We start from the raw sequence: 17,102 nt of genomic DNA, 5'->3' as shown, positions 1-17,102 counted from the left end.
AAAAGGTCGACGCAAGTGAAAATAAAATACTTCCCGAATCTCGTTAAACGGGCGGAGCCCCTTGGGGGTAACACGTTACGTTGAATTCGAAGAACACGCTTTTACCAATTTTTTGAATTAGGACAGTAATTCGAACCCCGCTGTTGGCAATATGCCTGATTTGTTCCCGATGTAACACAAATACAGTGTTTTTGATGTCCTGGTGACATCAATAAATAGAGCGGTCATACACGCGCTACAATCAAACGACGGACGCACAATTTACAGTGAAAGCTATGCGCATGTATTCGCTTGAAATCAACTTGGCATAAGGTCATCAGCCTCCATTCAGAGTCTGGTCAAGCCCGCATGTGCAGAAAGATACGCGTTTGAGTGGACAAAAGACACGTCTTCAATGCTTCCGCCGAGAGCTCGGAAACATTCGGGGGTTACTAAGATTCAGCCAAGTTCGCGTTAAAAAAAAAAGCTGTGTTCTGAATGAAAGGGGAGCTCTTGGAAATTTTACGTTTACAGGCTTCCTCAAAAAAAACTGCCCAAATTCTCTTTCTTCGCAATGTAGTCTTCTAGGAAGCCTGTGACTAAGATGCCACAAGTTTTTGTATCTCAGAAATTTTTAATATGAGTATCAATGCAGCTTCACAATAAGATGGAGGGATATCTGCTGGCCGCCGGGTTTTCTTTTGCCTCTTCGTTAGGCTGTTGGGTGAAGACATGCGTTTCTTATCAGTTGTGATCAGGTGCTCACTGGGCCTCGTCATGTTATCTAACGATTTGTCACGGCGCGATCGGCGGTAGTTTGTGTTCGGCTAAAGGAATGCACAAACAATTCGTGTAAGGCGGCGGTTGTGTTCTGTATGTCGTCTCGTCTCGACTGTGGCCAAGCTTCGCCTCAGTTTGGTAAAAACCGCGGGCGTTCAGCTAGGTTCTCAGGAAGAGAATCCTAATTTTATTTTGTAGCGGTAATCTAGAGCTCTTACAAATGACTTCTGAAAATATTTAGGTACTTACTTGAGTGGTGCAGCTACCCCCTACATCTACTAAAGCACACTAAAAATAGAAATACCGAATTTTTCGGCGAGTGCATCAAAAGTCACGTTCATATTGAAAGGATGGCTCGCAATGCCCTTAACTGCAAGAATCCTTCGCAAAGCGGGAATACTGTGACAACGTGCCTTTCCCTAACGTCAACCGAATTTCACTATCTTCTTAGAGCGCATAAGGAAAGTGATAGCGTAGGGATAGCAGCAACAGCAAATATCCTCATAGTGTTGTCAATATGGATCGTTTTCTTCTCACACCCTGGTATGCAGAAAGTCGCGACGATTACCCAGTTACAGTCCCTTTCCGCTGCGACTACTGCTGTGTCAAGACAGTGATTTATCAAGGCGTACAGCCCCGGTACAGTTCAACTTGTACTCATTGGAGGACCCTGAAGAGTAGTCCACCCGTTGCCACCATGTGTCTATGTTTTAGTAACGCCATGATAAAGCCTACGCTCTGCATTCGCTGGTGACGGGAGTGGATGCCTAACGCAAGGCCTTTAAGGCCATGACCAACTACGGCCCTTCAAATGCGGGTTTCGAAAGTGTTTGGCCAGTTCCGGCTACTGGACGCAGTTTCGGTTTCAGTTCGCCCCTCTTGCTCTGCTCCCAAAAGTGAGCGGCGTCAGTTGCGTTTGATGGCATTTTTATTATAATAAACGGCCTAAAAATAAGTAATATTTGGCCAATGCAAAACTCGCCTGAGCTGCTGGTTGCCTGGTAATCTTTGGCATCAGCACAAATTCTAAATTTGTGAGCGGTGATCTGTGGCCTCACTACCCAGCATGGCAGTTGGGGTCGATGCTTGTTTGATAGCCGATATTCTTTTCGACGGAATGAATGTTGCAAGCGCATCTACAATGATTTTTACGCGGACGTTTAAGTACGCTTTATCCGTGCGAGTGATTGAGGCCGCTGAAGAAGGCGGAGACACTCTGCATTCAAGCGCCCCCATTGATACGTAGTGTGCGCTCTAACGTGGGAACAGCCGTAGACTTTTCAGCGCCTAAAAATCGGCATTGCGTTATGTGCCACGACGGAGGTGATGAGTGTGATACCATGGTGGTTCCCTTGCCCTTAGCTATAGCCTCGCTGTAAAATATAGAATGGTATGACCCTTTCTTAAATAAAGACGAACATCGATAAGAGTTTCGCTTGATTGTTACAATTGGAAGTTCTGAACCCGAATTTCTGAACAGCAGACGCATACAGTTCATTACGTGTATAGGTGTAACGTGAACTGCCGTAATTGTTTTATTTTTAATTTTCACACAGAACAAAGGATCAAGAGAAAAATACTATAAAATTAAAACCAGCTTTAAATGCATGATTGTCGACAAGCAAAGATTTTAACAATCTACCTATCGTATAATTTTGTGGCAGTGTGAGCTAGAACGTTGTTGTTTTTGTTATCATGGTGAAACCTCCGTAATTGACCTGCAAGTTTTAAACATCCAAACTCTGGCCGTAAAGCGATACATCACTTTAGTTCTTTACAAAAACTGTGTTATCCTCATACATCAGTATTTATGTGAAAGCATAAAAAGAGCTAAAAGAGAACAGTTCAAGCAGTTGCGATACCCCGGCCGCCTTCTGGGAAGGTATCTATGACGTCACATCTTCTCGTATGCTTGGCGGTCGCCGAGCAAAGCCGCCGCCAAGAAACATATTTAATCTGGTCGTATCACTTGAATGTTAACACGTAGTTACACTGGTAACAAATGTTCATAGTGCTTGCCGCTGTTGCTTCCTTGCTGCTGTTATTAGATAACTAGGGATAGCGCGTAGTGCAAATTGAAATTGATTTCAACATTCCTGGCGTTTTCTTGGTTAAACCCATCTTTCCTGGATCGAATAGAGCTGGGCTAGCTGCCGAGTGCTGGTTACCTTCTATTGAACAAAGTTGCAGCCTCTCTTCATAGCCCCTTCGAAACCCAACTCCAATTTCTTTTTCACAGTGGGTGGTGAAGGCACCTGAGATCGCCACTTTCATGGGATGCGTTGGCACCGACAAATTCGGGGCCATCCTGGAGACGAAAGCCAGGGAAGCCGGTTTGAATGTCAAGTACCAACACTCGGACAAGCTGCCCACCGGAACATGTGCTGTGCTGCTCACGAACCAGGGCCACTGCCGGTAAAACTCTGAAAGCGAACCTTCCTTGGCCTCGGTCATGGCGACCGTATGCGGAAACGCACTGCAGAAAAGCCAACTTTGCACAATGGGTGGGCGCATGATGAAGATGGGTTTCCGCAACGGCACATCAAGCGCGTCAAAAGAAAAAAAAAGGCTTCCTGTCGGAATCGAACCTGTCCCTTTGCGTTATGAAGCCGACGCCTATCCGATTGATTGCTTGATTATGAGATTTAACGCGCCGACGCTATACCTGTGAGAAGGCGCGCCGTAGTGGAGGGCCCCGGATTAATTTTGATCACGTGGGGTTTTTAACGGGCGCCGAAATATCGAACACACGAGCGTTTTCCCTTTTTGCCTCCATCAGAAAAGCGATCGCTGTGACTGGAAATCGAACCCGCGTCCTTGGGTTCACCAACACAACGTAATAGCTACTGAGCAATAGTTATATATAGCTACTGAGCAGCCGAAGCAGTTTGGATTGGCCTTTCACTTTCACTCAGTTTGCATGGGAGAGAGCTTCTCGTTTTAAGCATTCTTCCCTTAAAAAGGGGGCTTTGATTTCTTCCCACTTCCTCTTGAGGAAAAAAAAAACAAGCAAGGTTATTTATTCACAAAACACGGTAATAAAGAAATAAAGGTAAAGTTTCAGGTCGTTAAAGCGGGTAGTTTGAACGACCACGAGGGGTCGGCGGAACGGCGTTTTGTATTTCCAATACTGTGTCTCATGCAATTTTAAGAGCAATATAGGCGCCTCAAACAACCTCCCCCGGCGGTGTTGTGTTCCTGTGTAGAGTAGAGCATGCCACGGCATGTCCCTAAAAGCTTATAGCTGTCGCCTTGAAACTGGGCTAGATGTTAACGCGCACGCGTGAGAGTTCAGGCTGCACATTACGTCACTGTATCATTTGAATTTGCACTCAGCAATTAGGCACGCTGCTCGATGATGTCAAATAAACTTGAGCTTTCGAATGACGTTCCTACTCCCTGCGTTTTTTCACAATGCCTAGGGTTCAAATCAGTATGCTTCCTGAAAGTTGAAAATTAAGTGATAGTAAAACAACCGCAGGTACCATACAAAAACTACTCACACAAAAACAGCCCGAGAGTCGGCCCCGAGTCCGCATAAAACGGATATTGAGAAGTCGCATTATCTTTACAGTGTACCAAAGAACGTTGCTACTATCTTTCTCGCTCCGTATAAAATCAAGAAGGGCTTGTCAAACATTTGCGACTGACAAAAGTTGCGTTAAAATTACGATTTTGTAAAACCGTTTATTGGTTTTTGTTAACGAATAAATATTTCCAAATGAAACATCAATTCAAACCCTTTTGCAAGTATAGCGAGTGTACTACTATGCTTTTGCTGGTCCCGAAACGTTGGCGCCGGTTTTATGTACGGACAGCGCGTGTTGCTGCAACCGCCACCACCTGTAACGGTGCACACAGCGGCCGCGCGTGTCACAAGCGGCTGCGATGTTTGCCCGGTCTCAACATGCGAGTGCTCCCTGCGTTTTGTCGCTCTGCTCCGAATTAGCTTAATGATTTTTTCCTACTTGTCCAATTTTCGTTAGCATACACCGCCTACCATTCATGGCGGACTTGTTTCTAAATTTTCACTTGCAACCGCGTCCTCGGGCTTTACCAGATAATTATCGTTACGGATTTTTGTTAAATTTTCATGTTTTTGTTCACAGAAGTTATTACATTTATTACAACGAGAGCTCCATCAACACGGGCTGCTACTTGATAATAGGATTAAAATAGCAAATACGCGTCGTTTAGAGCATAGTACTGATCAATAACCTCGGACAGCACAGCGGTTTGAGATAGGTGGCGAGGCAGTGGAAGTGGTAAGCGAATATGTCTACTTAGGCCAAGTTGTGACCCCGGATCCCCACCATGCTTCACAGATAATTAGAAGGATAAGAATGGGGTGGAGTGCATTCGGCAGGCATTCTCAGAAAATGAATGGCAGTCTACCATTGTCCCTGAAGAAGAAAGTGTATGACAGCTGCATCTTACCGGTACTCACCTACGGGTCAGAAACTTAGAGGCTCACTAAGAGAGTTCAACTTAAATTGAGGATGACTCAGCCCTCAATGGAACGGAAGATGATAGGCGTTACGTTAAGGGACAAGAAGAGAGCGGAGTGGGTCAGGGAGCAAACGCGTGTTAAGGAAATGTCAGTAGAAATTAAGAAGAAGAAATGGGCTCGGGCAGGGAATGTAAGGAGATGGCAAAATAACCATTGGTCATTAACGGTAACAGAGTGGATCCATAGAGAAGGCCAGCATGGCAGGGGGCGGCGGGATGTTAGATGGGTAGATGAGATCAAGAAGTGTGCGGGGATAAATTGGTCGCAGTTAGCAGAGGACCGGGGTAATTGGAGATTAATGGGAGAGGCCTTTGCCCTGCAGTGGGCGTAGATAGGCTGGTGATGATAATGAATAGTTTGGGCAGCGATGCGCAAATCACTCCAGATAGGGAATAGTACCGAAAGTACCGAAATGCGCTTTTGGACATTTCGGAGCACGCTCAACGATGTAGTTTATTTGGCGGTCTTGTTAGCGTCCGAGATCGCGGCTTAAAGGCTAGAAACTGTCTGGAACGCCGCTCAGGCCGGCGCCTAGCTTGTAGCGCGACAGGTACACCGTATAGAATGTGAGGGAGAATTAACTGGCAGGGATTATTAAAGAGGCATAAAAATTCTTCCCGGATACACGCACATAAAATTGGAGTCAAAGCTGACGTTAACCTGTTTTTTTTTACCGTGGAATGGCTTGCTTCCATTTCTCATGTGTGTGAGAACAACAACAAACAACAACAAAAAACAACAGTTAAACGTTTTACTTTGTACATTTATACATAGAATGACCGGGACACAACACATGTTTGACAGTCCTTTACACGCACTAAGTCGCATAATAATAAACGCGTGATAAGTTCGCTGCGCGTTGTTGTCGCACCACACACTCTAGTGAACGCGTCCCCATCGCGCTGCCCAGGGCTATGCCGTCCGAGGATTTCCCTATGCAGATAGTGTCGCCACCGCACGGCAGGAGGAGGCAGAATAGAATAGCCGATTGTTTAGTTGTTAGCCTTATTTTCCTTGCATCTGAAAACTACTTGGCCCCTAACTACTTACCTTTCTGGAGGGAAGGAAGACGTTCTGTAAATAAGCGAATTGGTAAACTGCCTGAAACAACCGAAATACTGCATACCGACGTTTTATTTACAGAAGGCATACTTTGAAATGAGTATATCTCAACACCACAGGCCGCAAAAAAATTACGCCCACCTCCCCTCGCGGGAACCCTGGTGTGATGCGATGCTGAAGGGGGTTCCATTGTGCGTTTCCGTTGGGTCGATTACTCGAATTGCGTGAGCAAGCAATCGTCGGGTAATGAGAGAGAGAGAGAGAGAGAGAGAGAGAGAGAGAGAGAGAGAGAGAGAGAGAGCAACGTAGCGCGGACGACCGTCGACTGAGAGACCGGCCGGAGCGCAGCGCGCCCGAAGAAGAGGAGACCGCGGAGAGAGAGGGCGCTGCACATGCGCACAGCGCGCTTATGCCGCGCGCAGCGCCGCCCACCGGCGGAGTGAGAGAGCGCGCCGCAACGCGCGCCACAGATGTTGGGGGAGAGGGCGCGCTATCACGGCGATACGAGAGGGGGTGAGCGGAGCAGAGACGCAGCTGTGCGGACGCGGACAACGACGACGCAGGAAGGACAGGGCCGCCGGCAAGAGATGCTCCTCTCAGCGTCGCATCTAAAACTTTGCGAAAATGAGTGTTGCACTGTAGCTTGGATCACCTCATGCAGTCATTTTTCGATCTTTTAGATTGAACCCACATTGCATGCAGTGCTTTCAGGTCGGCTACTTCGTTCCCGATCCGTAATCAACGCACCTTATGTCTACCGAGGACTTCCTATCCAGACGATCTTGTTTAGAGCTACCTGCACGTTGCAACTTGTTCCAGGTCTTTGTGTGCCAACCTCGCCGCAGCAGAGTTGTACTCCGTCGACCACCTACTGATGCCGGAAAACAAGGCTCTGATGGAAAAAGCCAGCCACTATTACATTTCGGTGAGTGCTCATAACCCGCGTTCCACTTCATAGAGCTTTCGGTTCTTGAGTGTAAACTAAAGAAATTTTTTTACTGTGACACTTGCAGGGATTTTTCTTGACCGTTAGCTTAGACAGCATACTCACAGTGGCCAAACATGCATGCAGCGAGAAGAAGACCTTCTGCATGAACCTCAGCGCACCTTTCCTGTGCAATTTTTTCAAAGACAACATGATGGCTGCTTTTCCCTACGTCGATATTATCTTCGGAAACGAAACGGTAAGCATCACACAGCCGCCGGGAAAAGAAAGGCTGTGTAACGGCGTAATTTGGTCCAGCACCGCTACTGTTGAAGGATGAGCCCGGCGATGAAGCACTCGAAGATTTTAGATGTTCAAATGTTAACTGGTTTAAATATTGACACTTCGATTTAAAACATAGAGACAAAACGTTACAACTGTTACATAAAAATAGGAGAAAACAGGCAATCAAGAGTACTTAACGAAACATAGTTGGCGGGCGAAGGGTTCCCGGCGTCTGGCCCCGATGACAGGCAGCAAGTGGCTCCCCTGGTGTAGCTGCCGCCCCCCTCAATAGCCAGCGGAGCCGCGTTATATTCGCTTCAAGCGCTCCGGTGGGGGACGTATTTGGGGGAAAAAGTGCATCCCGGAGCGTGCGGACCTAATGGAACACGGCTTTCTGCAGCCAATCTGCGAGACGCTTCTTAGCTCCAATCAGCCATGTTCCCGCCAAAGTTCCCGCCAGACACAAGGCCGAACCCGAAAACGCGCGCTTGGAGAACCATGGGCATAAAGAAAGTAGTTTAGACAAAACACACTGAAGTAAACAGGGAAAAAAAGGAAGGTCGTCTGAAGAACACTGAGGACACGGAGCCCGAACGCGACCAGCGCACGCGCCACGGGAGGAAGGGAACGCCATTGCGGCGCGGTAACACAAGCCGAGACGATGGCTCGCTCCCCTCAACGGCAGTCTTCCGGTCGGTCAGCGCGCAGAGACACACTTCGCATGCGCTTCTTATAAAAAACAGTGCTAGGCGACTAGAGAGGGATGTTAGAAAAGAGAAAACGCAATCGAACCGGGGGCTTCGTGACAGCTGAACTGGTGGACTCTTTGCTCTTCTGTTACCACTTGGTTTAGTGGATCTGCAACACTCTTCGAGCTTTTCGAACACACTGCGCGATGTCTATGTTACATGATAGGAAACATCTGAGCCAGATAATATATATCTGCGCGCAGCAGTAAACTTGCAGGCAGGCCGTTGTCTAACGTGCTGGAAAACTGAACGCGCTCTCCTTCCTAGTTTCAAATAGACCGTATTCTTCAAATGCTGGAGCGAGGTCATTCCAGCTCTATAGTTGGTCGATTGGTTATAGCTGGCTAGCGCTTCATTCCGCCAGAAGATATAACGCCCCAACGAAATAAAAATATTTATTGACTTTATTTTGAGCATTCATGGTACCCCACAGGAAAAAAAATTAAAATACAAAAAGGTAGTGCGCTTTCACTGTGTGAAGAAGATGATCTGTGAAGCTGGAGGCAGTCCGCGGAGTGCACGAAACAAAACACGTTTGTTTGTACTTTGCGATTGAGCATACTTCAAGTCATTGAGATTATTTTAACTTGGAACGCCCAGAGCATTTATTCTAGCGGGAAAACATGGAAATGTCTGTTTCCCTCCGCGTCGTAGGCATCTAACTGTCTAATACACCAACCCAATCCGTTCGACCACTGACGAAATCGGACAGGTCGCATTGGGAGCCCGTTTGACGTCCACGTTGAAACCTCGAGCCAGCACAACTCCCATGTCGTCACTGAGGGAATGAAACCTATAGCTTTGCGTGCAGGCCTACCTCCCTCCACTCACAACCTGTGCAGGCATAAACAGGCAACCCGTTATGTGCGCGTTCTTAGACGGTGTCTTTTACACCATCGGACGGTGCCTTTTGTGTGTCCTGTGAGTGTCCACTCACAACCCGCGCAGGCATAAACAGGCAACTCGTTATGTGTGCGGGCTTAGACGTTGTCTTTTACACTGTCGGGCGGTGTATACGACGGCGTCTTTTACGCCGTCCAAAATGCCGTAATAAAAGCCCTTTAAGCTGAACAAGTAATATTGTCTCCCGTCGGTGTTCCAAGCGGGCAAGTTGCTGTTCATCCGGGGGGAATCGTAGCTGCTCCACGAGCTGCCACTTGAGGACCGCGAAACCGCGGCGGGAGCGACATTCTGTTGTTTTCGCGCCCATTAACGCCTCTGCTATATCCGACGCTTCTTCGATTCCCGCTCTTTCCCCTCCAAACCAACGCAATGAGCCCGTCCAAGAGCAATTCAAAAGCTGGAACGCCTCGAGCTTTATTACGGCGAACAAACATGGGACTGTCAATTTGCTTTCCCACTTAGAAGGCATCTTACTGTCTGTGTAGCACTCACGGACCACGCAGAGCCAAACCGCTCGATTACGGAAGATCCCTGGCAGAGCACATTGAGCGACGAGGCTTTTGCGCTTGATTCTCGAACCAGCACAACGGGCATGTCCCTGGTAGCGCGACGAAGCCCAGCTTTGCGGGCATGCATCCCCCCTCCCGCCACTCACAACGCATGCAGGCAGACACCGGCAACCGGTGCTTAGGCGTGACATACACCGCCGAAGAGGCCGGTCTGAAAGCCTTTCAAGCTGAAGAAGAATTATGGGCTCCTTCTGGCACCCCAAGAACTTGCTCTTCAATCGGGAGGGATTCGCAGCTACTCGGCAGGTGGAATTTGATGTGGCAACGGCGGCGGCTACACGCTCGGCAGCGCCAGATTTCGCTCGTTTTTACGGGGCATTCGCGCATCTGTTGATTCTCTGAAATCATCACGTGACAGCGCGACAGCCGTTATCAGCGCATTGCGCAACTTGTGAAAAAAGCATCGCTGGTGGCGAGGGGATAATTTGTGAATGAGGGGTCCGCGGTCGCTAGGCGGAGCCTCGGAGCGGCACCGAGTAAATCGGCTTCACCGAAACGAAAACTGGGCTGGGGGGTTGGTCATACACTGCCTCGCAGTAAAATCTTTTTCTGTTTCACTGCTATTCCGACAAGGCTGGTGATGAACACAGCCATCGCTGGCGATGAGCGCAGCCCTCGACTTACCCCGTTTGAAGGAAGCGCGACTGGTTGTTAGTGACAGCGAAGTAGCTGAACGTATACCGCGAGGCACTACGAGGTGGCTACCTCGACAGCAGTTGTGAAGCGAAGACGTACCATGTTCAAGGCGAATAAAATACGCACGACGTCATCCCGACTACATCGTGGCGGATACAATACCCGCACATGCGTTCGACAATTCGACATGAATCCTTTCGCATTCAATACGTAGTAGTGACTGCTAGGTATCATAGAATGTTTTGTAGGGGGAGGGGCGCCTTTACAGCGCGCCATTTCTATGTACTGATCAAATCCAGTTACCACCGTTGCCTACTTCAACTAAACCCGAAAAGACTGTTCCGTTGCACGACGAAACGAAGTGAGCGCCCAGTGCAACAAGCTTTAAAACAGGGCTATGACGAGTGCCAGAGTGCTTCAGGTTCGGAGTGCTGTGGCGCAAAAGCACGATACCAAGAAGAGAGCGCGCGTCTTTACTAGTTCTCTCCTTCGTCTCGTGCTTTCGCTCTCCCAAAACAAATTGGCTCCAATTCATGCTGTGAAGGTGGTTGGAATGCAAAGCTTTAAACGACACCCACAGCAATTGCCCATGCGATGTCACTTGAATTCACACACACGTCTCTACAAAGAGTGAAACCAGAGATCCTGCCAGCTGTTACCTGAAATTCGCGGGGGTGGCGTCCCGAACGCTGAAGCGCGGCCATGGCCGTGGTAGAGCGGTCGTCGTCGCCGCTGTAGCGCGGACGTGAGTCGGGAGGAAGAAAACGAAGAGGAGCGTCTTCAGAAGAGTAAGACAGCGGAACCTAGCCATCCTGATCTGTTATCTTGGGGCTGCACCAACGCTCGACACAGGCAGAGACACCGAAACGATTCGCCATGTGAGCTTAGTGATTCCTATTTATACCGATTTAAACTTGTTAGTTTAGTTAGTTTGAGAATTGCGAGAGTGAAGAGGGAACTCTTATAATCGGTATTTATCATAACTAGTGGCTCCTTTGGCCTTTTGTATACCTCTTAAAACACAACTGAATTGGTAATAATCACCAATTTAGAAAAAGCAGTCCTATTCGTGGCAAGCAGTGCGGAAAAGGTAGCGTTTCTCTTGTGGTCAGATCTATATGGGGTTTGTACATTTTTTTTCCCGCCCTGAAAACCAAACCTTTAACGTATGTTTGCCGTACGACTACTTAATGCCGTCGGGTGCGGATTACAGTGGAGGTTCTGTCGAACATTTAATCAAGCCATGCAAAGGCCCCGCGCAGTGGACACCAAGCTGCCCCGAAACAGGCCTAAAACAACCACCGCTGAAGCAGACGATAAAGTCGTACCGCCGCCGCCGGCGCCGGCGAGCAGGCATCCCCGCGCGTTGAAAGCTGGGTAAATTTGCGGCGCCATCGCTAGTGTGCTTCGTGAGAGAAACCCTCGCCCTTGCTCCTCGCCACCGCCGGCTCCTACGTCTTAAGAGTTTGTTGTCCCGCACGCCACAAAAGAACCGTTGGATGGTCGAGGTAGAATGCTTTGCTTTAAACAATGTACGTGTTTCATAATTTCGAGAACAAAAGCGAATTTGCAGTCTCGTAAATATCGGAGGGCGCTGAAGGTGAACGGTCGCTCTCCCCGCCCTGCTCGGTCTCCCGGGGGTAGTCAGTCAGTGAGTGAAGTACATTTACAGTCAAATCTCGTAACAACGAACCCCACATTAACGAACTTTTCAGATTAAAATGAGCATTTCAGAAATCCAACGCTGACTGCTTATAGTTTTAATGTAAAATTATTTCACTAAGACGTACTTCAGAATAGCAAACTTTTCAAAAGAACAATCGTTTTGTTTAGTTCCGCGCCATGTTAACAATGCCTCAGTACTACGAACTCATATTTCTAAAGCCGGAGATTCTTAGATTTCCGTTAAATAATCGCGGCAACCGGAGCCATATGCTAGCAGACGACACGGCGAAGCGCAGCGCAGAAAAAGACGTCTTGCCACTTGCTCCGCGGAATTCGCGAGCCGATGCGAGAGAGAAAAAATAAGGTGCGGAGAAGGGAAAAAATGAAGCATGGGGGGCCTCCTCCATCCAGACTGCCGCGGCCGCGCTATTCGCGCCCAACCTAGAGGGTTTCTACGTTCCGCCGCTGCTCGGGTTGCTTCCTGGATCTTCACAAACATCAGCGGAGCTGACCACCAAGAACAATCTTCAGAGCATGAGCGTTCAGGATGAAGAAGGCAGCGAGGACCGCATCAATGAAGATGCCTCTGAGGGTGCCGCGGCAGCTCTCGAAGACTGCGATTAGCACATGACGACTACGGGTGGGCTGGACAGCGTACTAAAATCGCACATTTCCGGGGAAAACCGCGTGGCAATGGACTCAGTCCACCGGAATATGGACGGGTTGGAGTCCTTCGTGCTAGAAAGTTTGTGATGCACGCACCAGAAGAAAAGTGCCAACTGGTTTAAGTAAACGTACATTGTTTCGTTATCACTCGTGAATTTTTTCTGAAAAATGACTTAAAGGATGTACAGCTCTACAGGTAGGTTGTTTTAGGCATTGAAATGTTATTTGTTGTCTTATAGTTTGCGATTTTCGCTACAACGACCTTTCAGAATAACCAGCAATTTTCCACGGTGCCCTGAAGTTCAGTATATCGAGATTTCACTGTATCATAAAAACCCCAGTCTCTTAGTTCAGGATCTCTTGAGCGCGCAGCCTTCGTCGCGGAAGTGCAACATTTAGTAGCGATGGCCTGTTATAGGGGGACCCAGGTGCCTCACGTTGTATAACTCCGGTAAGTCTCCGTCCAAACTTCTTCGAGGAGAAGAATTGGGAGCCAATAAACTTCTTCATACACTTGCTTCCAAATAGTGGCAGGAAAATACCAAAGAGCATTTAAATACATAGCATTGTTTGCGTAGTTGCCTGCAGCCGCAGCTTGTAACGTCCGGAATTGGCACAAAAATGCATATTTGGTAGAATCAACACACCTAATCGATACAATGACTTTAATGGAGATGATAGGTTGAACGGAGTGACAAAACAAAAAAAAAATCGTAAAAGGGATCTGACAAAACCAAAACTATGATGTTTCTATACTCCTTACACTCCTCTAACCCCCCCCCTCCCCCCGGAGTAATCGGCAATAATAAACCACGGCGCCAAAAGGACGAAAACACGAATGAAAAAATCGTTACAACGAGAATACGTTAGTGACAAAGTGGGGACATTTGTTCAATGTATTACCGTAAATTAAGATTTGTGGTAAGAGAGAAGTGTAAAAAAGAAGTATAAAAAGAGAAGTATAAAGTATATAAAAATACAAAATAATAAACATAAACAAAATTTTAAATCTGCATTTATACGCCGTCATCGCTAAATAAAGACAAAAATAAAAAATTCCCGGTATGAATAAAAGAAGCTTGAATAAAAAACTGGAAATGCACCAACCGTGCACTGCGCCTTGTGTCTGTGCAAAAAAAATAAATTGGCGAAGTTAAGGGAGTTAACTGCTACCTTAGTGTAAATGCACCCACTGTTGAGAGGAAACAGAAGGGAAGGACTAAGCAATAAAATAAGTCGACGCTGTGACAACTCATAGCAACCCTTGCTATAAAAAACTCAGTTTGATGACAAATGACGTTACTTTTAAGTATGAAGGCGAATACGTATGAACAGAAGTGGCGTAAACAGTTCTCGGAATTTCTGCAAATCTTTTACTGGATTTGAAGCCCGCGTGGAGTGGCGGTGTTCGCTTAATAGCGATGCGTGATCATTTAAACTTACCGCTTACCAAAAGAGAAAACTGTAGTAACGTTCTTCACTTATTTGTTAGCTGATTTTTCCCGAACGCATTAAATTTGTTGGAACTTTGGAAGTCATGGCGTTCGGAAATCGAACGCCCTTTTTGTGAAATATTTTTGGTTTCGCAGTTTGAATGGTACTGTGCTGAACGTTTTAATGTTGCAAAACGTTTTCTCTTACCGCTTCACAGGAGGCCAGAGAATTTGCCGATGTCCACAAACTTGGGGTAAGAATACAAGCCTAATATATGCGTCCTATCTGTCTTGGTTTCGTGCGGGACTTGTATTTAAGGATGTTGTTGATGTTGCCGCGTTTTCAGACAAACGACGTCACTGAGATCGCTCAACTCATGAGCAAGTTCCCGAAAGCGAACAAGGCCTTCGAGAGGATGGTTATCATAACCCAAGGAGCTGACGACGTGGTTGTAGTTCAAGGTAGGAACGTTGTGTGTCAGTCATGTACACACAGCTTGTTAACTGCAACGACACAATACGATAATGAAAAGCAAGCGACAAGTACAATTTCAGCACTCCATTTTTGCCGCTGCAGCTGAACTTTTTAAGCGACGACCTAACTGTTCCACTCTGTGGAAAAACGTGGTTGTTATTGCTTATGTGCGCTCAAGAAAATGGCCGCCGCAGTTAAGAGTCAATAACTAAGAAAGACGTGTGGTATCCGATTGGAATTTAACCCCGGTATGCAGTGTAGCAGCATACAATTTTACCAACTGCGTTAACTCCTCTTTTTGCCTTTATTTCCCCACTATGCTATCTCCGCACTTCGACAGCGTAGAAAAATGTTGCCGCTGCTGCTAGTTCTTTCTTCGTAGCACATGCCCCCTTGGGGGATTGGCCAGTAATGGGGAACTGTGAGAGGCAATGTGCCTGCTTCACAAAATTCCCAAAACTGTGAACTGGAAACGTAACACCTTTAGAATAGTTCGTGCCGCGTGGCACCTGAACGTGACGACACGTGACTAGAACAGGTGCGCACCATTCCACTCTCGACATCATCATCTTTATTTCAACATCAACAACTACAAGAGTTCTAGATGCTGGGGGCACAATCAAAAAGCCGTGGCTCGGCTTGACTGGGAGAGTGCCCCGTATACATGACAAAACACATAACTAAGTAAAAGACACACAACTAAGTAAAAAGTAGCAAACGCACGAGTCACATAAATGCGTGTAAATTTTGCACAACTACACAAATTACACACAACTAAGTAAAGTTCACACAACAGTTCAAATAAGCGTACTTTGTAGATACGCAGATGTACATCGGCACATTCACTTTTAATTTATACAAAAAAAAAACAGTCAGCAACACTCAATCTGCGCGTAGGTTTGCGCAAACAAAGAAAAAAGACGAATAAAAGGAAAACGATTATGAACCTGGAATCATTTAAAAATGTTATTAAACTTTGTTACTGAACACCTGACGTGTTCAGTAATTGAGGAAGCTTGTAACGCAACATCTGGAAACCGTAATTGGTGCGGCTGTGGGGGACATTCCAAATAACCAGTATTACGCGTAGGGTACTTTATCTTTTTTAAACTTAAATCGGCTATTGTGTTCAGGTACGTGTTTTTATTTTTCAGACATGTTCTGTACCGGCGGAGTAGTTGCAGCCTATAGAGGTCATTTACAGGCGTTATTGATAAGGACCTGAAAATTGGGGCTGTATGCGCGTCGTAAGGGGCATCTGCTACTATGCGGACTACCTTTTTTTGTAATAGCATCAGTTTTGATGCGTTTGAGTTGGTAGTGGTACCCCACACCAGGTGACCGTACGAAATGTTGGATAGAAATTAAGAGGTGCAAGTGATCATCTTAACTGATGGTGGTACGAAAAACCGAATCCTAGATAGCATGCCTGTTATCCTAGAGAGTGTGCCTCTTACTTTATCATCAGCGCAGAACCCCGAGTCTCTTGCTGTGGCGTGTGCAAGTCTGTTGCTGACGTGGTTCACGCCGTAAGACAAAGAAGCAAAAGCGAATAGAGAGATGTATGCATAGAATTGCAGAGAAGGCGCCAAAATACAAACCAGCGAAGCTTTCAGCATCTCACATGTGTCGTCTGTAGTGCACCCTAAAATACACCCTCGGAAAGCCAAGTTTTATTGATGATAATGGTGAGGATGATTGCGGGTGAAATGGAGAAAATCCTTCCTCGCTCGACGTGGGTTCCACGCGTTATGAAGCCGACGTCTATCCGATGGGTCATTCCGTCACGGTCGATGCAGTTTGGATAGGTAGATGGGTGCTAGGACGTGAAAAAATTAGACTTTTACGGGATGGCGATATTTGAGTAGGCCTACAGAGCACAGTCGCTTCTGGAGTGTTTCCTTTGGTTTTTGAGTTTATACTGGTTAGCTTGGCGTTCCCGCCCGTCGAGGTCGCATCGGCCACGAGTGCAAACATGCGGCAGCAATGACCGATGGCTCATGACAAAGAGGGAGGAGCTCCATGTCTCACCACAAAGCTCTTAACACGCACAGGAGCTCGCACAAAAGGCTGTGAATACTGCTGGGGAGTTGCGCTCCTGCAACATTTCCCAGTGATTATCGGCGAGGTGCTGGTGTATACGTTGCTGAGGAGGGTGCTTTTATTTCAAGTTAAAACTGAGTTGTAAACCCCCCGCCCCCCCCGCCCCCCCCCCCCCCCCGCTGTAATGCCTGAAAGGCGCTGTGGGGTACAAGAGTAAATAAAATATGTCTTCGTCACTCCGAAGATGGGTTTCTGCTTAGGTCAGTGCGTCCCGACGGATTACTGTCGCCATTATTACGTACGACCGCCTCCTCAGATACCGAGGTATGACCCGTTCCTCCTTAATATGACGAAGCCGAGTTAAGGGGAGAATCAAGCAAGGACTTTAAAGTGTCCGTGGCTGCCATCCCTCTGTCCTCTAA

At 47.2% G+C, this 17,102-nt stretch overlaps 1 protein-coding gene across 2 annotated transcripts in view; it reads left to right on the top strand.

Annotated features, from left to right (window-relative positions):
• Adk2 (Adenosine kinase 2) overlaps nt 1–17,102 on the top strand; it is a 33,273-nt gene that overhangs the window by 11,244 nt on the left and 4,927 nt on the right. For both annotated transcript variants that reach the window (XM_077688995.1, XM_077688994.1), the window contains 5 exons: nt 2,999–3,174; nt 7,151–7,256; nt 7,345–7,515; nt 14,381–14,416; nt 14,510–14,624. In XM_077688995.1, the coding sequence (XP_077545121.1) occupies nt 2,999–3,174; nt 7,151–7,256; nt 7,345–7,515; nt 14,381–14,416; nt 14,510–14,624 (604 nt within the window). The remainder of the gene's footprint in view (nt 1–2,998; nt 3,175–7,150; nt 7,257–7,344; nt 7,516–14,380; nt 14,417–14,509; nt 14,625–17,102) is intronic.

Source organism: Haemaphysalis longicornis, unplaced genomic scaffold (genome assembly GCF_048455015.1).
Source record: "Haemaphysalis longicornis isolate Haplotype H1 unplaced genomic scaffold, Haemaphysalis longicornis Haplotype H1 scaffold_10, whole genome shotgun sequence".
In the NCBI taxonomy this organism is placed as follows: domain Eukaryota; kingdom Metazoa; phylum Arthropoda; class Arachnida; order Ixodida; family Ixodidae; genus Haemaphysalis; species Haemaphysalis longicornis.
Note: the sequence above shows the minus strand (reverse complement) of the source record. Positions and strands in the feature narration are given on the sequence as shown.